The 26093-nt window shown below is 61.3% G+C and overlaps 1 protein-coding gene across 1 annotated transcript in view; it reads left to right on the forward strand.

The window, feature by feature from the left end:
• Positions 1-26090, forward strand: part of NPHS1 (NPHS1 adhesion molecule, nephrin) — a gene marked incomplete at its 5' end in the record, with an annotated part of 43486 nt that extends 17396 nt beyond the window's left edge. The window contains 18 exons of the mRNA XM_082073917.1: positions 851-992; positions 2335-2459; positions 2926-3085; positions 6170-6299; positions 7250-7422; positions 8680-8811; positions 9975-10115; positions 12358-12479; positions 14068-14239; positions 15659-15815; positions 18337-18593; positions 20905-21016; positions 22497-22654; positions 23394-23453; positions 23558-23736; positions 25287-25350; positions 25443-25492; positions 25995-26090. Of these exons, the coding sequence (XP_081930043.1) occupies positions 851-992; positions 2335-2459; positions 2926-3085; positions 6170-6299; positions 7250-7422; positions 8680-8811; positions 9975-10115; positions 12358-12479; positions 14068-14239; positions 15659-15815; positions 18337-18593; positions 20905-21016; positions 22497-22654; positions 23394-23453; positions 23558-23736; positions 25287-25350; positions 25443-25492; positions 25995-26045 (2385 nt within the window). The 3' untranslated portion in view covers positions 26046-26090. The remainder of the gene's footprint in view (positions 1-850; positions 993-2334; positions 2460-2925; positions 3086-6169; positions 6300-7249; positions 7423-8679; positions 8812-9974; positions 10116-12357; positions 12480-14067; positions 14240-15658; positions 15816-18336; positions 18594-20904; positions 21017-22496; positions 22655-23393; positions 23454-23557; positions 23737-25286; positions 25351-25442; positions 25493-25994) is intronic.
• Between the last annotated feature and the right edge of the window lie 3 nt (positions 26091-26093).

The raw sequence follows: 26093 nt of genomic DNA on the forward strand, positions 1-26093 counted from the left end.
TTACTGGTCCATACTGGTCCGTACTGGTGTCCCCAGGTGGGCTTCAATAGCACAATCCCAGGTCATACTGGTCCTTACTGGTCCGTATTGGTCCATACTGGTCCATACTGGTGTCCCCAAGTGGGGTTCAATAGCACAATCCAAGGTCACACTGGTCCGTACTGGTCCTTACTGGTCCATACTGGTCCGTACTGGTGTCCCCAGGTGGGGTTCAATAGCACAATCCAAGGTCACACTGGTCCTTACAGGTCCATACTGGTCCATACTGGTGTCCCAAGATGGGGTTCAATGGCACAATCCAATGTCACAATGGTCCTTACTGGTTCATACTGGTCCATACTGGTGTCCCCAGGTGGGGTTCAATGGCACAATCCAATGTCACACTGGTCCTTACTGGTCCATACTGGCCCATACTGGTGTCCTCAGGTGGGGTTCAATAGCACAATCCCAGGTCATACTGGTCCTTACTGGTCCATACTGGTGTCCCCAGGTGGGGTTCAGTGGCACAATCCAATGTCACACTGGTCCTTACTGGTCCATACTGGTCCATACTGGTGTCCCCAGGTGGGGTTCAATAGCACAATCCAATGTCATACTGGTCCTTACTGGTCCATACTGGTGTCCCCAGGTGGGGTTCAGTGGCACAATCCAATGTCACACTGGTCCTTACTGGTCCATACTGGTCCATACTGGTGTCCCCAGGTGGGGTTCAATAGCACAATCCAATGTCACACTGGTCCTTACTGGTCCATACTGGCCCATACTGGTGTCCTCAAGTGGGGTTCAATAGCACAATCCCAGGTCATACTGGTCTGTACTGGTCCATACTGGTCCGTACTGGTGTCCCCAGGCCGAGGGGCGGGGCGTGATGACGCAATCGAACGTGACGCTGCGGGGGCGGGGCCGTGACCACGGGCGCCCCCTGGAGTGCGAGGCCGAGAGTGCGGCCGGGACGGGAATCCGGAGCGCCAGCGTGGTGCTGAGCGTCAGCCGTGAGCACTGGGAGCACTGGGATATACTGGGAGGGACTGGGAGGGACTGGGATGGGACTGGGAGGGACTGGGAGGGACTGGGAGGGGACTGGGGGGAACTGGGATGGACTGGGAGGGACTGGGAGGGGACTGGGGGGAACTGGGATGGACTGGGAGGGGAGTGGGAGGGACTGGGAGGGACTGGGAGGGACTGGGAGGGACTGGGAGGGGAGTGGGAGGGACTGGGAGGGACTGGGAGGGACTGGGATAGACTGGGATGGGACTGGGATGCAACTGGGGTATACTGGGAGGGACTGGGATGGGAACACGGAGCGCCAGCGTGGTGCTGAGGGTCACCCGTGAGCACTGGGAGCACTGGGATATACTGGGATATACTGGGAGAAACTGGGAGGGACTGGGAGGGACTGGGATGGGAGTGGGGGGGACTGGGAGGGACTGGGATGGACTGGGAAGGAACTGGGATAGACTGGGAGGGACTGGGATGGACTGGAAGGGAACTGGGAGGGACTGGGGGGGACTGGGATGGACTGGGATGGACTGGGAAGGAACTGGGATAGACTGGGAGGGACTGGGATGGGCTGGAAGGGAACTGGGAGGGACTGGGGGGGACTGGGATGGACTGGGAGGGGAGTGGGAGGGACTGGGATGCAACTGGGGTATACTGGGAAGGACTGGGAGGAGACTGGGGAAGGGACTGGGAGGGACTGGGATGCTGAGCATCACCCGTGAGCACTGGGATAGACTGGGTTATACTGGGAGGGACTGGGAGGGAACTGGGAGGGGAGTGGGAGGGACTGGGATAGACTGGGAGGGACTGGGATGGACTGGGAGGGACTGGGAGGGGACTGGGAGGAGACTGGGGTATACTGAGATGGACTGGGAGTAACTGGGAGGGAACTGGGAGCACTGGAATATACTGGGAGGGAGTGGAATATACTGGGAGGGACTGGGTGGGACTGGGATATACTGGGAGGGACTGGGATGGACTGGGAGTGGAGTGGGAGGGACTGGGATGCAACTGGAGTATACTGAGATGGACTGGGAGGAGACTGGGGGGGAACTGGGATATACTGGGATGGACTGGGTGTAACTGGGAGGGAACTGGGAGCACTGGGATATACTGGGGGGGACTGGGAAGGACCCCCCAAACTCCTGGGTCCCTCCCTGAACTCCCGGGTCCCTCCCGAACTCCTGGGTCCCCTCCCGAACTCCTGGGTCCCTCCCGAACTCCTTGAGCTGTAACTCAAAGCCTCTCCCCCGCAACATCACCCCGTGGGCGGGGCCTGTGGGGGGGGAGTGGGCGTGGCCTCCACTGACCCCGCCCCTTTCCCCCCCACCCCAGACCCCCCCCGGGAGCTGTGGCTCGACGCCCCTCCCCCCAACGCCACGTTCCGCGCGGGGACGCGCGTGCGGCTGCGGTGTCACGCGCGGGGGGGGCACCCCACCCCCCGCCTCACCTGGAGCAAGGTGGGGGAGGGGCACCCACACCCCCGGACGCCTGGGTCCCCTCCCGAACTCCTGGGTCCCCTCCCGAACTCCTGGGTCCCCTATATGGGGTCCCCTCCCGAACTCCTCGGTCCCTTCCCGAACTCCTGGGTCCCCTATATGGGGTCCCCTCCCGAACTCCTGGGTCCCTCCCGAACTCCTGGGTCCCTCCCGAACTCCTGGGTCCCCTCCCGAACTCCTGAGTCCCTGGGGCACTCCTGGGTCCCTCCCCAAACTCCTGGGTCCCCTCCCGAACTCCTGGGTCCCCCCCTGAACTCTTGGGTTCCCCCGAACTCCTGGGTCCCTCCCGAACTCCTGGGTCCCCTCCCGAACTCCTGAGTCCCTGGGGCACTCCTGGGTCCCTGCCCGAACTCCTGGGTCCCCTATTTGGGGTCCCTCCCCAAACTCCTGGGTCCCCTCCCGAACTCCTGGGTCCTCCCCCATCAAGGATGGGCGGCCCCTGAAGGAAGGGACCCAGGTGTCCGGGGGGTCGGTGACGTCACGGGAGCTGCTGGTGACATTGACCCCCGGTGACAACGGCGCCACCTACAGCTGCCAGGCCAGCGGGGGCGGCCCCTCCCCCGCCAGCACCCGCCTGCGCGTCCTCTGTGAGCGGGGGAGGGGACACCCCGGGGACACCTTGGGGACACCAGGAGGTGGCCTTGGGGGTGGCCATGGGGTGTTGGTGGCCTTGGGGACATTGGGGTGTTGGTGGCCTTGGGGACATTGGGGTTGATGGTGGCCTTGGGGGTGGCCTTGGGGACACCATGTGGTGGCCTTGGGGACACTTGGAGTGATGGTGGCCTTGGGGACACTTGGGGACACCATGAGGTGGCCTTGGGGGTGGCCATGGGGTCTTGGTGGCCTTGGGGACATTGGGGTTGATGGTGGCCTTGGGGACACCTGGGGACACCAGGAGGTGGCCTTGTGGGTGGCCATGGGGTCTTGGTGGCCTTGGGTGGCCTTGGGGACACCATGTGGTGGCCTTGGGGACACTTGGGGGGATGGTGGCCTTGGGTGGTCATGGGGACACCAGGAGGTGGCCTTGGGGACACTTGGGGGGATGGTGGCCTTGGGGTGGCCTTGGGGACACCTTGGGGACACGAGGAGGTGGCCCTGAGGTGGCCTTGGGGACACTTGTGGGGACGGTGGCCTTGGGGGTGGCCATGGGGTGGTGGTGGCCTTGGGGACACCATGAGGTGGCCTTAGGGGGGACCTTGGGGTGACCATGGGTGACCTTGGGGTGACCATGGGGGACATTGGGTTGACTATGGGGGGATCTTAGGGTGACAGTGGCCATGGGGGACCCTGGGGTGACCATGGGGGGACCTTGGGGTGACAATGGCCATGGGGGACCCTGGGGTGACCATGGGGGACCTTGGGGTGGCCATGGGGGGACATTGGGTTGACCATGGAGAACCTTGGGGTGACAATGGCCATGGGTGACCTTGGGGTGACCATGGGGGGACATTGGGGTGACAGTGGCCATGGGGGAACTTGGGGTGGCCTTGGGGTGACCTCGGGGTGACAATGGCAATGGGTGACCTTGGGTTGACCTTGGGGGGACCTTGGGTTGACCATGGGGGGACATTGGGGTGACAATGGCCATGGGGGACTCTGGGGTGACCATGGGGGGACCTTGGGGTGACAATGGCCATGGGTGACCTTGGGGTGGCCTTGGGGGGACATTGGGGAGACCATGGGGGGACATTGGGGTGACAATGGCCATGGGGGATGTTGGGTTGGCCATGGGAGACCTTGGGTTGATCATGGGACACCTTGGGGTGACAATGGCCATGAGTGACCTTGGGGTGGCCTTGGGGGGACATTGGGGAGACCATGGGGACACCTTGGGGTGACAATGGCCATGGGGGACCTTGAGTTGACCATGGGGGACCTTGGGGTGACAATGGCCATGGGGACACCATGAGGTGGCCTTAGGGGGGACCTTGGGTTGATCATGGGGGACATTGGGTTGACCATGGGGGGACATTGGGGTGACAATGGCCATGGGGACACCATGAGGTGGCCTTAGGGGGGACCTTGGGTTGATCATGGGGGACACTGGGGTGACCATGGGGGGACCTTGGGGTGACAATGGCCATGGGTGACCTTGAGTTGACCATGGTGGACATTGTGGTGACAATGGCCATGGGGGACCTTGGGTTGATCATGGGACACCTTGGGGTGACAATGGCCATGGGGGACTCTGGGGTGACCATGGGGGGACCTTGGGGTGACAATGGCCATGGGTGACCTTGGGGTGGCCTTGGGGGGACATTGGGGAGACCATGGGGGGACATTGGGGTGACAATGGCCATGGGGGATGTTGGGTTGGCCATGGGAGACCTTGGGTTGATCATGGGACACCTTGGGGTGACAATGGCCATGAGTGACCTTGGGGTGGCCTTGGGGGGACATTGGGGAGACCATGGGGACACCTTGGGGTGACAATGGCCATGGGGGACCTTGAGTTGACCATGGGGGACCTTGGGGTGACAATGGCCATGGGGACACCATGAGGTGGCCTTAGGGGGGACCTTGGGTTGATCATGGGGGACATTGGGTTGACCATGGGGGGACATTGGGGTGACAATGGCCATGGGGACACCATGAGGTGGCCTTAGGGGGGACCTTGGGTTGATCATGGGGGACACTGGGGTGACCATGGGGGGACCTTGGGGTGACAATGGCCATGGGTGACCTTGAGTTGACCATGGTGGACATTGTGGTGACAATGGCCATGGGGGACCTTGGGTTGATCATGGGACACCTTGGGGTGACAATGGCCATGGGTGACCTTGGGCGGACCTTGGGTTGACCATGGGGGGGCATTGAGGTGACAATGACCATGGGCGACCTTGGGTTGATCATGGGAGACCTTGGGGTGACAATGGCCATGGGGGACATTGGGTTGACCATGGGGGACCTTGGGTTGACCATGGGGACACCTTGGGGTGACAATGGCCATGGGGGACCTTGAGTTGACCATGGGGGACCTTGGGGTGACAATGGCCATGGGGACACCATGAGGTGGCCTTAGGGGGGACCTTGGGTTGACCATGGGGGACATTGGGTTGACCATGGGGGGACATTGGGGTGACAATGGCCATGGGGACACCATGAGGTGGCCTTAGGGGGGACCTTGGGTTGATCATGGGGGACACTGGGGTGACCATGGGGGGACCTTGGGGTGACAATGGCCATGGGTGACCTTGAGTTGACCATGGTGGACATTGTGGTGACAATGGCCATGGGGGACCTTGGGTTGATCATGGGACACCTTGGGGTGACAATGGCCATGGGGGACTCTGGGGTGACCATGGGGGGACCTTGGGGTGACAATGGCCATGGGTGACCTTGGGGTGGCCTTGGGGGGACATTGGGGAGACCATGGGGGGACATTGGGGTGACAATGGCCATGGGGGACATTGGGTTGGCCATGGGGGACCTTGGGTTGATCATGGGCCACCTTGGGATGACAATGGCCATGGGGGACCTTGGGGTGACCATGGTGGACATTGGGGTGACAATGGCCATGGGGGACCTTGGGGTGACCATGTGGTGATGTTGGGGTGACAATGGCCATGGGGACACCTTGGGTTGACCATGGGGGGACCTTGGGGTGACAATGGCCATGGGGGACCCTGGGGTGTCCCCCCGTGTCCCATGGTGTCCCCTGGTGTCCCCAGTCCCCCCGGTGTCGGTGACAATCTCGTCGTCCCCGCGGGACGTCCGGCCCGGCCACGCCCTCCAGCTCACCTGCCTGGCTGGCCCCGCCCACCCCGGCCCCGCCCTCCGCTGGCTGCGCCAGGGACACCCGTGGGTGGCACCTGGCACCTGTCCCCAAGTCCCCCTGTCACCATGTCCCCATGTCCCCATGTCCCCCTGTCCCACTGTCCCATTGTCCCCATGTCCCCTATATCCCTATGTCCCCCTGTCCCCCTGTCCCCATGTCCCCATGTCCCCATGTCCTCATGTCCCCCCATCCCCCTGTCCCATTGTCCCCATGTCCCCTATATCCCCATGTCCCCCTGTCCCCATTATCCCCATGTCCCCATGTCCCCCTGTCCTCATGTCCCCATTATCCCCTATTGTCCCCATTATCCCCCATTGTCCCCATTATCCCCCCATATCCCCCAATGTCCCCATTGTCCCCACATATCCCCCAATGTCCCCAATGTCCCCATTATCCCCAATACCCCCAATGTCCCCCTGTCCCCATTGTCCCCATTATCCCCATTATCCCACAATGTCCCCAATGTCCCCAATGTCCCCATTATCCCCATTATCCCCGTTATCCCAATGTCCCCATGTCCCCCATTATCTCCACGTCCCCCATTATCCCCATTGTCCCCATTGTCCCCAATGTGCCCCATTATCCCCATGTCCCCCAATGTCCCCATGTCCCCCATTATCCCCATTGTCCCCATTATCCCCATTGTCCCCAATGTCCCCAATGTCCCCATTATCCCCATTGTCCCCATTGTCCCCAATGTCCCCAATGTCCCCATTATCCCCATTGTCCCCCATTGTCCCCCATTGTCCCCAATATCCCCAATGTCCCCATTATCCCCATTATCCCCCCATATCCCCCAATGTCCCCAATGTCCCCAATGTCCCCATTGTCCCCATTATCCCCATTATCCCACAATGTCCCCAATGTCCCCATGTCCCCCCTGTCCCCAGTTTCCCCAATGTCCCCATTATCCCCATTATCCCCAATGTCCCCAATGTCCCCATTGTCCCCAATGTCCCCCCGCTGTCCCCAGGGTCCCCGGGCAGCCCCTCCCCGCTGTCCCCGCCCCCTTTGGCGGTGTCACCGTGGGCTCCCGCCTGCGCCTCCTGGTGGCCCTTGGGGACCAGGGCCAGCGCGTCACCTGCGAGGCCACCAGCCCCGTCCTGGGGGTGGCCGTGAGCGCCCAGCACACCCTGAGCCTGCGCCGTGAGCACTGGGACATACTGGGATATACTGGGAGGGACTGGGAGGGACTGGGATGGACCTGGGAGGGACTGGGAGGGAATAGGAGGGACTGGGATGGACTGGGATGGACCTGGGAGGGTCAATGGGAGGGACTGGGAGGGACTGGGATATACTGGGAGGGACTAGGATGGACTGGGAGGGACTGGGAGGGAACTGGGAGGGACTGGGAGGGAATAGGAGGGACTGGGATGGACTGGGATGGGACTGGTAGGGACTGGAGGGGACTGTGATGGAACTGGGATGGGACTGGGAGGGATTGGGATATACTGGGAGGGACTGGGATGGACTGGGAGGGAATAGGAGGGACTGGGATAGACTGGGATGGACTGGGAGGGTCAATGGGACGGACTGGGGGGGATTGGGAGGGGACTGGGAGGGACTGGGAATGGATTGGGAGGGACTGGGATGAACTGGGAGAGACTGGGAGGGACTGGGGGGGACTGGGATGGACTGGGAGGAAATAGGAGGGACTGGGATGGACTGGGTGGGACTGGGAGGGACTGGGATGAACTGGGGGGGACTGGGATAGACTGGGATGGACTGGGAGGGTCAATGGGAGAGACTGGGAGGGAATAGGAGGGACTGGGATGGACTGGGAGGGACTGGGGGTGTCAATGGGGGAGAATTGGGAGGGAACTGGTTTATACTGGGAGGGAACTGGGATATACTGGGATATACTGGGAGGGTCAATGAGGGGACTGGGAGGGACTGGGATGAACTGGGAGGGTCAATAGGGGAGAATTGGGAGGAAACTTGTTTATACTGGGAGGGGACTGGGAGGGTCAGTGGGGGCACTGGGAGACAACTGGGATAGACTGGGATATACTGGGAGGTCAATGGGAGGGGACTGGGGGAGACTGGGATGGACAGGGATAGACTGGGAGGGACTGGGATATACTGGGATGGGATTGGGAGGAGATTGGAGGGGACTGGGGTAGACTGGGGGAAACTGGGAGGGGATTGGGGGAAACTGGGAGGGACTGGGATGTACTGGGAGGAACTGGGAGGGCAATGGGGGTGACTGGGAGGAACTGGGATATACTGGGAGGAACTGGGAGGGCAATGGGGGTGACTGGGAGGAACTGGGATATACTGGGAGGAACTGGGAGGGCAATGGGGGTGACTGGGAGGAACTGGGAGGGCTCTGCCTGTGTCACTGGTGCATACTGGTGCATACTGGTGCATACTGGTGCATACTGGTGGTAACTGGTGCTGCAGACCCCCCGCAGGTGTCGGGGGGATCAGTGGTGGCCCGCGAGGGGGGAGGGGCGGAGCTACAGCTGGGCGTGGTCGCCCATCCCCCCCCCGACAGCTGCCAGTGGAGCCGGAGCGGCCACGCCCTCCAAACTGGTCAGACTGGGAGCACTGGGAGGGAACTGGGGGGAACTGGGAGGGAATGGGAGGGGGAACTGGGAGCACTGGGAGGGGGAACTGGGGGCACTGGGGGTTACTGGGAGGGACTGGGATGGACTGGGATGGACTGGGAGGGGATTGGGAGGGACTGGGGGGAACTGGGAATCGACTGGGAGGGGGAACTGGGAGCACTGGGATGGGCAACTGGGGGCACTGGGAGGGACTGGGAAGGACTGGGGGGAACTGGGAGCACTGGGAGGGACTGGGAGGGAATGGGAGGGGATTGGGAGGGACTGGTAGGAACTGGGAATCGACTGGGAGGGGGAACTGGGAGCACTGGGAGGGGGAACTGGGAGCACTGGGAGCACTGGGAGGGACTGGGGGGGAACAGGGAGAAACTGGAAGCACTGGGAGGGGAAACTGGGAGTGACTGGGAAGGACTGGAGGTAACTGGGAGCACTGGGAGGGACTGGGAGGGAATGGGAGGGTATTGGGAGGGACTGGGAGGGACTGGGAGGAACTGGGAGCACTGGGAAAGACTGGGGGTTACTGGGAGCACTGGGATGGGGTTACTGGGAGAACTGGGGGGTTACTGGGAGCACTGGGAGGTCAATGGGGGGTTACTGGGGATTACTGGGAGCACTGGGAAGGGGTTATTGGGAGAACTGGGGGGTTACTGGGAGCACTGGGAGGTCAATGGGGGGGATACTGGGGGTTACTGGGAGCACTGGGAAGGGGTTATTGGGAGAACTGGGGGTTACTGGGAGCACTGGGAGGTCAATGGGGCGTTACTGGGGGTTACTGGGAGCACTGGGAAGGGGTTATTGGGAGAACTGGGGGGTTACTGGGAGCACTGGGGGTCACTGGGAGTTACTGGGACTTACTGGGGGTTACTGGGAGTTACTGGGAGCGCTGGGATGGGGAACTGGGGACACTGGGGGTTATTGGGGGTCACTGGGAGCACTGGGATGGGTGTGTCCCGTTGTGGGCGTGTCCCGACGTGGCCCCGCCCCCAGGGCCCCTTGGCGGCTCTGCCTGCTCCCTGATTGGTCGCTGGGGTTACTGGAGGTCACTGGGAGCACTGGGGGTCACTGGGACTTCCTGGGGTGGGCGTGTCCCTTTGTGGGCGTGTCCCAACGTGGCCCCGCCCCCCCCCCCAGGCCCCCCCTGGCGGCTCCGCCTGCTCCCTGATTGGTCGCTTTCCATCGTCAACGTGACGCGTGGGGACGGCGGAACCTATGGGGTGGATTGTGAGAACAGCGAGGGGAGCGGGCACGGGGCGTTCGAGCTCGTCGTGCACTGTGAGCGCCTATAGACACCCTATAGACACCCTATAGACACCCTATAGACCCCTATAGAGCCTAGAGATCCCTATAGAGCCCCTATAGACCCTATAGATCCCTATAGATCCCTATGGTGTGGGAACAGCGAGGGGAGCGGGCACGGGGTGTTCGAGCTCGTCGTGCACTGTGAGCGCCTATAGACACCCTATAGACACCCTATAGACACCCTATAGACCCCTATAGAGCCCTATAGACCCCTATAGACCCCTATAGAGCCCCTATAGACCCTAGAGACCCCATAGACCCTATAGATCCCTATTGAGAGTGTAGAGACCCTATAGACCCTATAGATCCCTATGGTGTCCTGAGCCTCATCATGCACTGTGAGCACCTATAGACACCCTATAGAGCACCTATAGACCCTAGAGATCCATATTGAGACCCTATAGACTCTAGAGCCCCTATAGACCCTATAGATCCCTATGGTGTCCTGAGCCTCATCCTGCACCTATAGACAGCCTATAGAGCCCCTATAGACCCTAGAGATCCCTATTGAGACCCTATAGACTCTAGAGCCCCTATAGACCCTATAGATCCCTATGGTGTTGGAATAGTAAGTGGAGCGGCCATGGGGTCCTGCAGCTCATTGTGCACTGTGAGCACCTATAGACACCCTATAGACACCCTATAGACACCCTATAGACCCCTATAGAGCCTAGAGATCCCTATAGAGCCCCTATAGACCCTATAGATCCCTATAGATCCCTATGGTGTGGGAACAGCGAGGGGAGCGGGCACGGGGTGTTCGAGCTCGGCGTGCACTGTGAGCGCCTATAGACACCCTATAGACACCCTATAGACCCCTATAGAGCCCTATAGACCCCTATAGAGCCCCTATAGACCCTAGAGACCCCATAGACCCTATAGATCCCTATTGAGAGTGTAGAGACCCTATAGACCCTAGAGATCCCTATGGTGTCCTGAGCCTCATCATGCACTGTGAGCACCTATAGACACCCTATAGAGCACCTATAGACCCTAGAGATCCCTATTGAGACCCTATAGACTCTAGAGCCCCTATAGACCCTATAGATCCCTATGGTGTCCTGAGCCTCATCCTGCACCTATAGACAGCCTATGGAGCCCCTATAGACCCTAGAGATCCCTATTGAGACCCTATAGACTCTAGAGCCCCTATAGACCCTATAGATCCCTATGGTGTTGGAATAGTAAGTGGAGCGGCCATGGGGTCCTGCAGCTCATTGTGCACCGTGAGCACCTATAGACACCCTATAGACACCCTATAGAGCCCTAGAGATCCCTATAGAGCCCCTATAGACCCTATAGATCCCTATAGATCCCTATGGTGTGAGAACAGCTAGGGGAGCGGGCACGGGGTGTTCGAGCTCGTCGTGCACTGTGAGCACCTATAGACACCCTATAGATCACCTATAGATACCCTATAGAGCCTAGAGATCCCTATAGAGACTAGAGACCCCATAGACCCTATAGATCCCTATTGAGAGTGTAGAGACCCTACAGACCCTGTAGATCCCTATGGCATCCTGAGACTTATGTACTGTGAGCACCTATAGACACCCTATAGACACCCTATAGACCCTAGAGATCCCAATTGAGAGTATAGAGCCCCTATAGACCCTATAGATCCCTACGGTGTCGGAACAGCGAGTGGAGCAGATATGGAATCATGCAGCTCATTGTGCACTGTGAGCACCTATAGACACCCTATAGACACCCTATAGATCACCTATAGACCATAGAGATGCCTATTGAGACTGTAGAGCCCCTATAGACCCTATAGCTCCCTATGGTGTCCTGAGCCTCATCCTGCACTGTGAGCACCTATAGACACCCTATAGACACCCTATAGGCCCTAGAGATCCCGATTGAGAGTGTAGAGACCCTATAGACCCTATAGATCCCTATGGTGGCCTGAGCCTCATTGTGCACTGGGAGCACCTATAGACACCCTATAGAGCACCTATAGACCCTAGAGATCCCTATAAAGACCCTATAGAGCCCTTGAGATCCCTCTAGAGACCCTATAGAGCCCTATAGATCCCTGTAGACCCTCTAGATCCCTATAGATCCCCTATAGACCCTATAGATCCCTATGGTGTCGGAACAGCAAGGCCACTGGACACTGTCCTGAGCCTCATTGTCCCCATATGTCCCCATAGCCCCTATAGGACCCTGACCCTGACCTTGACCCTGACCTTGACCCCTGACCTTGACCCAGACCCCCCGGCCATCGTGCGCGTCCCCGACCCCGTGGTGGTGACCGAGGGGGAGGGGGCGGAGCTGCAGTGTCACGTGACCGGGAACCCCCTGCCCGAGGACAGCGTGACGTGGGGACGGCTGGTACGGACGGACAGGGGGACAGGGGGACAGACAGGGGGACATGGGATCAATGGGATCAATGGGGACAGGGGGATATGGGGACAGGGGGACAATGGGATCAATGGGGACAGGGGGACATTGGGGACAATGGGATCAATGGGGACAGGGGGACATGGGGACAGACAGGGGGACATAGGGACAGGGGGACAGGGGGACATGGGGACAGGGGGACAATGGGATCAATGGGGACAGGGGGACATTGGGGACAATGGGATCAATGGGGACAGGGGGACATGGGGACAGACAGGGGGACATGGGGACAGGGGGACATGGGGTCAGGGGGACAATGGGATCAATGGGGACAGGGGAACATTGGGGACAATGGGATCAATGAGGACAGGGGGACATGGGGACAGACAGGGGGACATAGGGACAGGGGGACAGGGGGACATGGGGACAGGGGGACAATGGGATCAATGGGGACAGGGGGACATTGGGGACAATGGGATCAATGGGGACAGGGGGACATGGGGACAGACAGGGGGACATGGGGACAATGGGATCAATGGGGACAGGGGGACATGGGGACAGACAGGGGGACATGGGGACAGGGGGACATGGGGTCAGGGGGACAATGGGATCAATGGGGACAGGGGAACATTGGGGACAATGGGATCAATGAGGACAGGGGGACATGGGGACAGACAGGGGGACATAGGGACAGGGGGACATGGGGACAATGGGATCAATGGGGACAGGGGGACATGGGGACAGGGGGACAATGGGGACAGGGGGACAATGGGATCAATGGGGACAGGGGGATATGGGGAGATGGGGACATGGGGACATGAGGACAGGGGGATATGGGGATATGGGGACAATGGAATCAATGAGGACAGGGGGACAGGGGGACATGGGGACAGGGGGATATGGGGACATGGGGACATGGGGACAGGGGGTATGGGGACATGGGGACAATGGAATCAATGGGGACAGGGAGACATGGGGACAGACAGGGGGACATGGGGACATGGGGGCAATGAGGACAGCAGGACGGGGGACAGGGGGATATGGGGACATGGGGACATGGGGACAGGGGGACATGAGGACATGGGGACAGGGGGACATGGGATATGGGGACAGGGGGACATGGGGACATGGGGACATGGGGACAGGAGAACATGGGAACACGGGGATATGGGGATGTGGGGACATGGGGACATTGGGGACAATGGGATCAATGGGGACATGGGGACGGGGACGTGGGCATATGGGGACAATGGAATCAATGGGGATGGGGGATATGGGGACGTAGGGACATGGGGACAGGGGGATATGGGACATGGGGATAGGGGGACATGGGACAGGGGGACATTGGGGACAATGAGATCAATGGGGACAGGGGGACATGGGGACAGGGGGACATGGGGACATGGGGACATTGGGGACAATGGGATCAATGGGGACATGGGGACACGGGGACAGGGGGATATGGGGACAGAGGGACATGGGGACAGGGGGATATGGGGACAATGGGATATGTGGACAATGGGATCAATGGGGACATGGGGACCCGGTCCCTGTCGGTGACAACACGGGTGTCCCTCAGGTGGGGGAGGGGCGCGAGGGGCTGCCGGGGGGGCTGCTCCCCGAAGGCTCCGCCCCCTTGTGGCGCCTGCGGGTCCCGGGGGCGCGGAGGGACATGGGGGGACCCTACGAGTGTCACGTGGACACGGGGGTGCCCCCCCCGGCCAGGGCCATCGCCAGGCTCGTCGTCAGATGTGGGTGACACCCAATGGGGACATTGCGGGGGGACACGGGGGGGACGCCCTGGGTGGGGGGACACCCAATGGGGACCTCAATGGGGACACCCAATGGGGACATCTATGGGGGGGACGCCCAATGGGGACACCCAATGGGGACACCCAATGGGAAGGGGACACCAAATGGGGACACCCAATGCGGGGGACACCCAATGGGGACACCCAATGGGAAGGGGACACTCAATGGGGACATCTATGGGGATGACACACCCAATGGGGACACTCAATGGGAAGGGGACACCCAATGGGGACACCCAATGGGAAGGGGACACCCAATAGGGACATCTATGGGGGGGACACCCAATGGGGACAAACAATGGGAAGGGGACACCCAATGGGGACACCCAATGGGGACATCTATGGGGATGACACCCAATGGGGACACCCAAAGGGGACACCCAATGGGAAGGAAACACCCAATGGAGACACCCAATGGGGACACCCAGTGGGGACATCTATGGGGATGACACCCAATGGGGACACCCAATGGGGAGGGGACACCCAATGGGGACATCTATGGGGATGACACCCAATGGGGACACCCAGTGGGAAGGGGGCACCCAATGGGGACACCCAATGGGAAGGGGACACCCAATGGGGACACCCAATGGGAAGGGGACACCCAATGGGGACACCCAATGGGACACCCAATGGGGACACCCAATGGGGACACCCAATGGGACACCCAATGGGACACCCAATGGGGACATCTATGGGGGGGACACCCAATGGGGACACCCAATGGGACACCCAATGGGGACATCTATGGGGGGACACCCAATGGGACACCCAATGGGGACATCTATAATGGGGACACCCAATGGGGACACCCAAAGGGGACACCCAATGGGGAGGACACCCAATGGGGACACCCAATGGGGACACCCAATGGGACACCCAATGGGGACATCTATGGGGGGGACACCCAATGGGGACACCCAATGGGGACATCTATAATGGAGACACCCAAAGGGGACACCCAATGGGGACGCCCAATGGGACACCCAATGGGGACATCTATGGGGGGACACCCAATGGGACACCCAATGGGGACATCCAATGGCGGGACACCCAATGGGGACATCTATGGGCATGATACCCAATGGGGACACCCAATGGGAAGGGGCAACCCAATGGGAAGGGGACATGCAATGGGGACACCCAATGGGGACATCTATGGGGACACCCAATGGGGACACCCAATGGAAAGGAGACACCCAATGGGGCCACCCATGGGTGGGGCCACCCCCAATGGTGACACCCCAGGGTGCCAATGATGGGGTCACCGAGTCCCAGGGGGACACCCCAGGATGGGCCTGACCCCCCCATTCTCCCTGGGGAGCCAATCAGAGCCCTGACACCCCTCCCCGCCCCCAGATGGCCCCGAGCTGGAGGCGGAGCCGGGGCTGGGGGCGGGGCCTGTGGGCGTGGTGGTGCCGGCGGGGGCGGAGTCAGCGGAGCTGCGGTGCCGCGCCCAGGGCGTGCCCGGGGTGGACATCCAATGGGAGCAGAGGGGCCGCCCCCTGCAGGACAGGTAACCCGCTGGGGCTAACTGGGGGCAACTGGGACAAACTGGGAGCAACTGGGATCAACTGGGGGCAACTGGGCCAAACTGGGGGCAACTGGGGTCAACAGGGGTCAATGGGACCCAACTGGGATCAACTGGGGCCAACTGGGATTAACTGGGGTCAACAGGGCCCAACTGGGAGCAACTGGGGTCAACGGGACCCAACTGGGGTCAACTGGGCCTAACTGGGGTCAACTGGGATCAACTGGGGTCAACTGGACCCAACTGGGGCTAACTGGGGGCAACTGGGGATAACTGGGGGCAACTGGGGTCAACTGGGGCTAACTGGGGTCAACTGGACCCAACTGGGGCTAACTGGGGGCAACTGGGGTCAACTGGGGCTAACTGGGATCAACTGGGGCCAACTGGGACAAACTGGGAGCAACTGGGGCCAACTGGGAGCAACTGGGGTCAACTGGGACAAACTGGGAGCAAATGGGACAAACTGGGAGCAACTGGGTTCAACTGGGACAAACTGGGAGCAACTGGGGGCAACTGGGGCCAACTGGGATCAACTGGGGGCAACTGGGCCAAACTGGGGGCAACTGGGCCAAACTGGGAGCAACTGGGCCAGACTGGGGGCAACTGGGACAAACTGGGAGCAACTGGGATCAACTGGGGGCAACTGGGGCCAACTGGGACAAACTGGAGTCAACTGGGCCAAACTGGGGGCAACTGGGTCAAACTGGGAGCAACTGGGGCCAACTGGGGGCAACTGGGACAAACTGGGAGCAACTGGGGTCAACTGGGACAAACTGGGGTCAATGGGACCCAACTGGACCCAACTGGGATCAACTGGGGCCAACTGGGAGCAACTGGGGTCAATGGGACCCAACTGGGGTCAACTGGGACAAACTGGGGCCAACTGGGAGCAACTGGGGTCAACTGGACCCAACTGGGGCTAACTGGGGGCAACTGGGGTCAACTGGGGCTAACTGGGATCAACTGGGGCCAACTGGGACAAACTGGAAGCAACTGAGGCCAACTGGGACCAACTGGGGTGACTGGGACAAACTGGGAGCAAATGGGACAAACTGGGAGCAACTGGGACAAACTGGGGGCAACTGGGGTCAACAGGGGTCAATGGGACCCAACTGGGATCAACTGGGCCAAACTGGGGCCAACTGGGAGCAACTGGGACAAACTGGGAGCAACTGGGGTCAACTGGGACAAACTGGGAGCAACTGGGGTCAACAGGGCCCAACTGGGGCCAACTGGGAGTAACTGGGGTCAGCTGGGAGCAACTGGGGTCAACTGGGGGCAATGGGACAAACTGGGAGCAACTGGGGTCAACTGGGACAAACTGGAGTCAACTGGGAGCAACTGGGCTGAACTGGGGTCAACTGGTACAAACTGGGAGCAACTGGGGTCAACTGGGACAAACTGGGGTCAATGGGACCCAACTGGGGTCAACTGGGATCAACTGGGGCCAACTGGGAGCAACTGGGGTCAATGGGACCCAACTGGGGTCAACTGGACCCAACTGGGGGCAACTGGGCTCAACTGGGGCTAACTGGGATCAACTGGGGCCAACTGGGGGCAACTGGGATCAACTGGGGTCAATGGGACCCAACTGGGGTCAATGGGACCCAACTGGGGTCAACTGGAACAAACTGGGGCCAACTGGGAGCAACTGGGGTCAATGGGACCCAACTGGGGTCAACTGGGACAAACTGGGGCCAACTGGGAGCAACTGGGGTCAACTGGGACAAACTGGGGTCAACTGGGCACAACTGGGAGCAACTGGGAGCAACTGGGGTCAATGGGACCCAACTGGGGTCAATGGGACCCAACTGGGGTCAATGGGATCCAACTGGGGTCAACTGGGACAAACTGGGGCCAACTGGGAGCAACTGGGGTCAATGGGATCCAACTGGGGTCAATGGGACCCAACTGGGGGCAACTGGGCTCAACTGGGGCTAACTGGGGGCAACTGGGCTCAACTGGGGCTAACTGGGATCAACTGGGGCCAACTGGGAGCAACTGGGAGCAACTGGGGTCAATGGGACCCAACTGGGGTCAATGGGACCCAACTGGGGTCAACTGGAACAAACTGGGGTCAATGGGACCCAACTGGGGTCAACTGGGACAAACTGGGGTCAACTGGGAGCAACTGGGGTCAATGGGATCCAACTGGGGTCAACTGGGCCCAACTGGGGCTAACTGGGGGCAACTGGGACAAACTGGGGCTAACTGGGATCAACTGGGGCCAACTGGGAGCAACTGGGAGCAACTGGGGTCAATGGGACCCAACTGGGGTCAATGGGACCCAACTGGGGTCAACTGGAACAAACTGGGGTCAACTGGGGGCAACTGGGATCAACTGGGACAAACTGGTGCCAAATCAGGTCAACTGGGTCAACTGGTCCCAACTGGGTCAACTGGCCCCACCCCAGTCCCAGTTTGGCCCCAGTTGAGTCCCAGTTCCACCCCCAACCCATTCCCAGTCCCTCCCAGTCTTAATCCTGACTTAAACTGGTCCTCCCAGTAGGTTCCAGCAGCACCAGTGGCGCGAGGGCCCCTGGACCAGTAGCGTGCTGAGGGTGGCCAACGTCAGCCAGGATCGGGCCCGCCTGCGCGCCCAGTGCCTCAACTGGGACCAGTTTGGGGCGCGGCGCCGATACCAGTATGGGAACTGGGACCAGTTAGAGGAGCCGGACTCAAACTGGACTCTCGGCACCTTCGTCTGCGTCGCCCGGAACCAACTGGGAAGCGTCCGGCGCCACCTCCGGCTCCAACTGGGAGGTACTGGGATGGAGGGGGGGGTACTGGTTTGTACTGGGAGGGGGGGGTTGGACCAGAATGGGGGGGTGTTTGGTACTGGGAGGAAGTGGGGTGAGGGTGGGGGGTACTGGGAGGATATTGGGAGGCACTGGGAGGATACTGGGAGGTACTGGGAGCTACTGGGAGGCACTGGGAAGATATGAGAGGATACTGGGAGGCACTGGGAGGTACTGGGAAGATACTGGGAGGCACTGGGAGGTACTGGGAGGATATTGGGGGGATACTGGGAGACACTGGGAGGCACTGGGAGACACTGGAAGCTACTGGGAGGATACTGGGTGCTACTGGGAGGATATTGGGAGGATACTGGGAGGATACTGGGAGTTACTGGGAGGCACTGGGAGGATATTGGGAGGAACTGGGAGGTTACTGGGACGATACTGGAAGTCACTGGGAGGTTATTGGGAGGCACTGGGAGGATATTGGGAGGAACTGGGAGCTACTGGGAGGATACTGGGAGGATAATGGGAGGCACTGGAAGACACTGGGAGGCACTGGGAGACACTGGGAGGCACTGGGAGGATACTGGGAGGTTACAGGGAGGACACTGGGAGGTACTGGGAGGGGACTGGGATGGAGGGGGGGGTACTGGTTTGTACTGGGAGGGGGGGGTTGGACCAGTATGGGGGGGGGTGTTTGGTACTGGGAGGTACTGGGAGGTACTGGGAGACATTGGGAGGATACTGGGAGGTTACTGGGAGGCACTGGGAGGTTACTGGGGGGTTACTGGGTGGTACTGGGAGGCACTGGGAGGGTACTGGGAAGCACTGGGAGGAACTGGGAGGCACTGGGAGGACATGGGAGCTTATTAGGAGGTTACTGGGAGGCACTGGGAGGATACTGGGAGACACTGGGAGGCACTGGGAGGCACCAGGAGGTTACTGGGAGATACTGGGAGGAACTGGGAGCTACTGGGAGGCACTGGGAGACACTGGGAGGATACTGGGAGGACATGGGAGGTTCTCAGGAGGTTACTGGGAGGAACTGGGAGGCACTGGGAGGATATTGGGAGGATACTGGGAAGCACTGGGAGGAACTGGGAGGCACTGGGAGGACATGGGAGCTTATTAGGAGGTTACTGGGAAGCACTGGGAGGTACTGGGAGACACTGGGAGGCACTGGGAGGCACCAGGAGGTTACTGGGAGATACTGGGAGGAACTGGGAGCTACTGGGAGGCACTGGGAGACACTGGGAGGATACTGGGAGGACATGGGAGGTTCTTAGGAGGTTACTGGGAGGAACTGGGAGGCACTGGGAGGATATTGGGAGGCACTGGGAGGATATTGGGAGGATACTGGGAGGTTACTGGGAGGCACTGGGAGACACTGGGAGACACTGGGAGGACATGGGAGGTTATTAGGAGGTTACTGGGAGGTACTGGGAGGTACTGGGAGGCACTGGGAGGTACTGGGAGGATACTGGGAGGATACTGGGAGGCACTGGGAGGATACTGGGAGGCACTGGGATGTACTTGGACAATACTGGGAGGCACTGGGAGGTTACTGGGAGACACTGGGAGGCACTGGGAGGTTACTGGGAGATACTGGGAGGCACTGGGAGGAACTGGGAGGATATTAGGAGGTTACTGGGAGGATACTGGGAGGCACTGGGAGGTTATTGGGAGGCACTGGGAGGATATTGGGAGGCACTGGGAGGATAGTGGGAGCTACTGGGAGACACTGGGAGGACACTGGGAGACACTGGGAGACACTGGGATGACACTGGGAGATTATTGGGAGGACACTGGGAGTTATTGGGAGGCACTGGGAGGTTACTGGGAGGATACTGGGAGCTACTGGGAGGAACTGGGAGCTACTGGGAGGCACTGGGAGACACTGGGAGGATATGAGAGGACTTGGACAATACTGGGAGGCACTGGGAGGTTACTGGGAGACACCGGGAGGTTACTGGGAGATACTGGGAGGCACTGGGAGGATACTGGGAGATACTGGGAGGTACTGGGAGGATACTGGGAGGACATGGGAGGTTATTAGGAGGTTACTGGGAGGCACTGGGAGGATACTGGGAGGCACTGGGACGTACTTGGACAATACTGGGAGGCACTGGGATGACGCGGGGAGGATACTGGGAGCTACTGGGAGGAACTGGGAGCTACTGGGAGGCACTGGGAGACACTGGGAGGCACTGGGAGGACATGGGAGGTTATTAGGAGGTTACTGGGAGGATACTGGGAGGATACTGGGAGGTACTGGGAGGCACTGGGAGGATACTGGGAGGACACTGGGAGGATACTGTGAGCCCTGTCCCCAGAGCCCCCGGACCCCCCCCGCTCTGTGCGGGTGGTGGGCGTGGCCCCCACGGCGGTGGGCGTGGCCTGGAGCCCCGGCTGCCACTGGGGGGCGCCCCAGAGCTTCCTGGTCAGGTGAGGGGGGGACTGGGAGGGACTGGGAGGGACTGGGAGGACTGGGAGGGACTGGGGGGACTGGGAGGGACTGGGATGGACTGGGAGGGACTGGGAGCCACTGGAAGCTACTGGGAGGATACTGGGATAATATTGGGAGGATACTGGGAGCTACTGGGAGGATATTGAGAGATACTGGGAGACACTGGGAGCTACTGGGAGGACACTGGGATGTACTGGGAGGATATTGGGAGGATACTGGGAGACACTGGGAGGCACTGGGAGGCACTGGGAGGATACTGGGATAATATTGGGAGGATACTGGGAGTTACTGGGAGGTACTGGGAGGACGTTGGGAGCTATTGGACGGCACTGGGATGTACTGGGAGGATATTGGGAGGATACTGGGAGTTACTGGGAGTTACTGGGAGGTACTGGGAGGACACTGGGAGGGACTGGGAGGATATTGGGAGGATACTGGGAGTTACTGGGAGTTACTGGGAGGACACTGGGAGGGACTGGGAGGACATTGGGTGGATACTGGGAGTTACTGGGAGGATACTGGGAGGAGATTGCCAGCTATTGGGAGGATATTGGGAGGATACTGGGAGCTACTGGGAGGATATTGAGAGATACTGGGAGGTACTGGGAGGATATTGGGTGGATACTGGGAGCTACTGGGAGGAACTGGGAGATACTGGGAGCTACTGGGACGACATTGGGTGGATACTGGGAGTTACTGGGACGATACTGGGAGGTACTGGGACAATATTGGGAGGATACTGGGAGACACTGGGAGGTACTGGGAGATACTGGGATAATGTTGGGAGGATACTGGGAGCTACTGGGAGGATATTGGGAGCTACTGGGAGACACTGGGAGCTATTGGAAGGCACTGGGAGGATACTGGGTGGATACTGGGAGGTACTGGGAGGATACTGGGAGGAGATTGGGAGCTATTGGGAGGCACTGGGAGGTACTGGGAGGATATTGGAGGATATTGGGAGACACTGGGAGGATATTGGGATAATATTGGGAGGATACTGGGAGCTACTGGGAGGACATTGGGAGATACTGGGAAGCACTGGGAGGACATTGGGAGCTATTGGACGGCACTGGGATGTACTGGGAGGATATTGAGAGCTACTGGGAGGAACTGGGAGGATATTGGGAGATACTGGGAGACACTGGGAGGTACTGGGAGGATATGTGAGGATACTGGGAGGTACTGGGAGCTACTGGGAGGCACTGGGAGGAACTGGGAGCTACTGGGAGCTACTGGGAGTTACTGGGAGGTACTGGGAAATACTAGGAGGCACTGGGAGGACATGTGAGGATACTGGGAGGAACTGGGTGGATACTGGGAGGGACTGGGAGACACTGGGAGCTACTGGTCGGCACTGGGATGTACTGGGAGGATATTGGGTGGATACTGGGATGTACTGGGAGTTACTGGGAGGAACTGGGAGCCCCAGCTTCCTCCCCATTTCCGGTTGGGCAGCGTGAGCGGCCCCGAGGCCCCGCCCCCCGCGCTCCTGGTTTCCGGTTCCGCGCTGACGCTGCGGGGGCTCCGCCCGGCCACGCCCTATGACGTCACGGTGCGCGCGCGCAACGAGCGCGGCCAGAGCGCCCCCGCGCGGGTCCGCGCCGTCACTTCCGGTGGGCGGAAACAGGAAGTGGAAGGAGGGGGGAACTAAACTGGATGGGGGGGACACCGGAAGTGGGGGCAAAACGGAAGTGGGAGGATAGCGGGGGAGGTGGAGAACAGGAAGTAGGGGGGAACCGGAAGTGGGGGAACCGGAAGTGGGTGAAACGGAAGTGGGGGCGAGAAGACAGGGGAAACCGGAAGTGAGCGTCAAAGTGGGGGGGGGGTAGAAAAACCGGAAGTGGGATGAAAGAGGAAGTGGGGTGAAACCGGATGTGGGGTGCAACCGGAAAGGGGGTAAAACCGGAAGTTAGGGTGAAGCGAAAGTGGGGTGAAACCGGAAGTGGGGTGAAAGCGGAAGTGGGGTGAAGCCGGAAGTGGGGTGAAACAGAAAGTGGGGTGAAACCGGAAGCGTGTGAAAACCGGAAGCGTGTGAAAACCGGAAGTGGCGTCTAGCAGGAATGATGGGGAGCGATGGGAAATGGGGCGGGAAACAGGAAGTGGCGCCGGAAATGGCGGCTGGACCGGAAGTGGGCGTGTCCCACGAGGGGGGGAGGGGAAGAACAAACCCTGAGAGGAGGGGGGATGGGACCGGAAGTGGGTGTGGCTTGTTCCCGGAAGTGAAGCCAGGAGGAGCAGGAAAACTTCCGGGTGGGACCAGGAAGTGGCCACGTGGGGTGGGGGGGTGGGGCAGGAACAGGAGGGGGCGTGTCCCGGAAGTGCCCCCGGACGCCTGGGTCCCTTCCCCCGCAGCGCTGCCCCGTGATTCGCCGGCGCCGCCCGGGGGGGAGGAGCCAACGCCGCCCCCTGCAGGTGCGATGGGGGAGGGGAAAAGGGGGGAGGGGGAGGGGCCCGGACGCCTGGGTCCCCCCCCATTCTGACCACCCCTCCCCCCATCCCCCCCAATTTCCCATCAGGCTCTGCGGCCGCTCCCGCCCTCCTGGGGGCGCTGGGGGGGCTGCTGGTGGGGGGAGGGGCCGCCCTGGGGGGGGCGCTGAGGAGGAGACGCGGGGACCCAGGAGTGCGGGAGGGACCCAGGAGTGCCCCGGGGGACCCAGGCGTCCGGGCCAAAGGGGCCGCCAATGAGTACATGGAGGTGAGAGAGAGCGGAACCGCCCAAAGGGGCACTCCTGGGTCCCTCCCGGACGCCTGGGTCCCTCCCGAACTCCTGGGTCCCTTCCCGAACTCCTGGGTCCCTTGGGGCACTCCTGGGTCCCTCCCGGACGCCTGGGTCCCTCCCGAACTCCTGGGTCCCTTGGGGCACTCCTGGGTCCCCCCCGAACTCCTGGGTCCCTTGGGGCACTCCTGGGTCCCTCCCGGACTCCTGGGTCCCTCCCCAAAGGTTTGGGTGCATTGGGGCACTCCTGGGTCCCCCCCCTTAACCCCTGTGACTCCCCCCACCTCCCCGAACTCCTGGGTCCCCTATTTGGGCCCCTCCCCCCCTCCTATGTCGCTTGGGGCACTCCTGGGTCCCTCCTGAACTCCTGGGTCCCTTGGGGCACTCCTGGGTCCCTCCTGAACTCCTGGGTCCCTTATTTGGGTCCCTTGGGGCACTCCTGGGTCCCCGGGGCACTCCTGGGTCCCCGGGGCACTCCTGGGTCCCTCCCTTAATCCCTTCACCCCCCCCCCAACCCTGGACTCCTGGGTCCCTTATTTGGGTCCCTCCCGAACTCCTGGGTCCCTTGGGGCACTCCTGGGTCCCTTGGGGAACTCCTGGGTCCCTCCCGAACTCCTGGGTCCCTCCCGAACTCCTGGGTCCCTTGGGGCACTCCTGGGTCCCTCCCGAACTCCTGGGTCCCTTGGGGCACTCCTGGGTCCCTCCCGAACTCCTGGGTCCCTCCCGAACTCCTGGGTCCCTTGGGGCACTCCTGGGTCCCTCCCGAACTCCTGGGTCCCTTGGGGCACTCCTGGGTCCCTCCCGAACTCCTGGGTCCCTCCCGAACTCCTGGGTCCCTTGGGGCACTCCTGGGTCCCTCCCGAACTCCTGGGTCCCTCCCCGAACTCCTGGGTCCCTTGGGGCACTCCTGGGTCCCCCCCGAACTCCTGGGTCCCTTGGGGCACTCCTGGGTCCCTCCCGAACTCCTGGGTCCCTCCCCAAAGGTTTGGGTGCATTGGGGCACTCCTGGGTCCCCCCCCTTAACCCCTGTGACTCCCCCCCTCTCCCCGAACTCCTGGGTCCCCTATTTGGGCCCCTCCCCCCCTCCTATGTCCCTTGGGGCACTCCTGGGTCCCTCCCGAACTCCTGGGTCCCCCCCGAACTCCTGGGTCCCCCCCGAACTCCTGGGTCCCTCCCGAACTCCTGGGTCCCTCCCGAACTCCTGGGTCCCTTGGGGCACTCCTGGGTCCCTCCCGGACTCCTGGGTCCCTCCCCAAAGGTTTGGGTGCATTGGGGCACTCCTGGGTCCCCCCCCTTAACCCCTGTGACTCCCCCCCTCTCCCCGAACTCCTGGGTCCCCTATTTGGGCCCCTCCCCCCCTCCTATGTCCCTTGGGGCACTCCTGGGTCCCTCCCGAACTCCTGGGTCCCCCCCGAACTCCTGGGTCCCTCCCGAACTCCTGGGTCCCTTGGGGCACTCCTGGGTCCCTCCCGAACTCCTGGGTCCCCCCCGAACTCCTGGGTCCCCCTGTTTCTCCCCCTCCCCCCCAGCTGAGCTCATTGTCCTCGTGGGCGTCGCCCGGTGGCCCCTCCCCCCCGTGGGACCCCGCCCTGGGTGAGTATCAAGGGGGGGAGGGGGTCTCCCCTCCCCTCCCCCCCCCCCCAAGCCCACCCATCCCCCACACTCACCCCTCCCCCCCCCCCCAGGTGACCCCCACCCCTACGATGACGTCACCGAATGGGGAGAATACGAGGAGGTGAGGGGGGGTCCCCGGACGCCTGGGTCCCTTATTGTGGGGTCACCCGGACGCCTGGGTCCCTTATTGGGGTTGGGGGGGGTCCCCGGACGCCTGGGTCCCTTATTGGGGGTGGGGGGGGTCCCGGACGCCTGGGTCCCTTATTGGGTTGGATATTCCCGGACGCCTGGGTCCCTTATTGGGGGGGTCCCGGACGCCTGGGTCCCTTATTGGGGTTGGGGGGTTCCCCGGACACCTGGGTCCCTTATTGGGGGGGTCACCCGGACGCCTGGGTCCCTTATTGGGGTTGGGGGGTTCCCCAGACACGTGGGTCGCTTATTGTGGGGTCACCCGGACGCCTGGGTCCCTTATTGGGTTGGATATTCCCGGACGCCTGGGTCCCTTATTGGGGGGGTCCCGGACGCCTGGGTCCCTTATTGGGGGGTCACCCGGATGCCTGGGTCCCCTATGGGATGTTCCCCGGACGCCTGGGTCCCCCCTGACCCCTCCCCCCCTCCCCCAGGTCTCCACCCCCCCCGCTGTCCCATTCACCCTCCAGGGGGCGCTGGTGTGACCCGGAGGCCACGCCCCCCCCCCAATAAACCTGCGTGTTCATTGGCCG

Source organism: Streptopelia decaocto (genome assembly GCF_964273445.1).
Source record: "Streptopelia decaocto genome assembly, chromosome: 28".
In the NCBI taxonomy this organism is placed as follows: Eukaryota; Metazoa; Chordata; class Aves; order Columbiformes; family Columbidae; genus Streptopelia; species Streptopelia decaocto.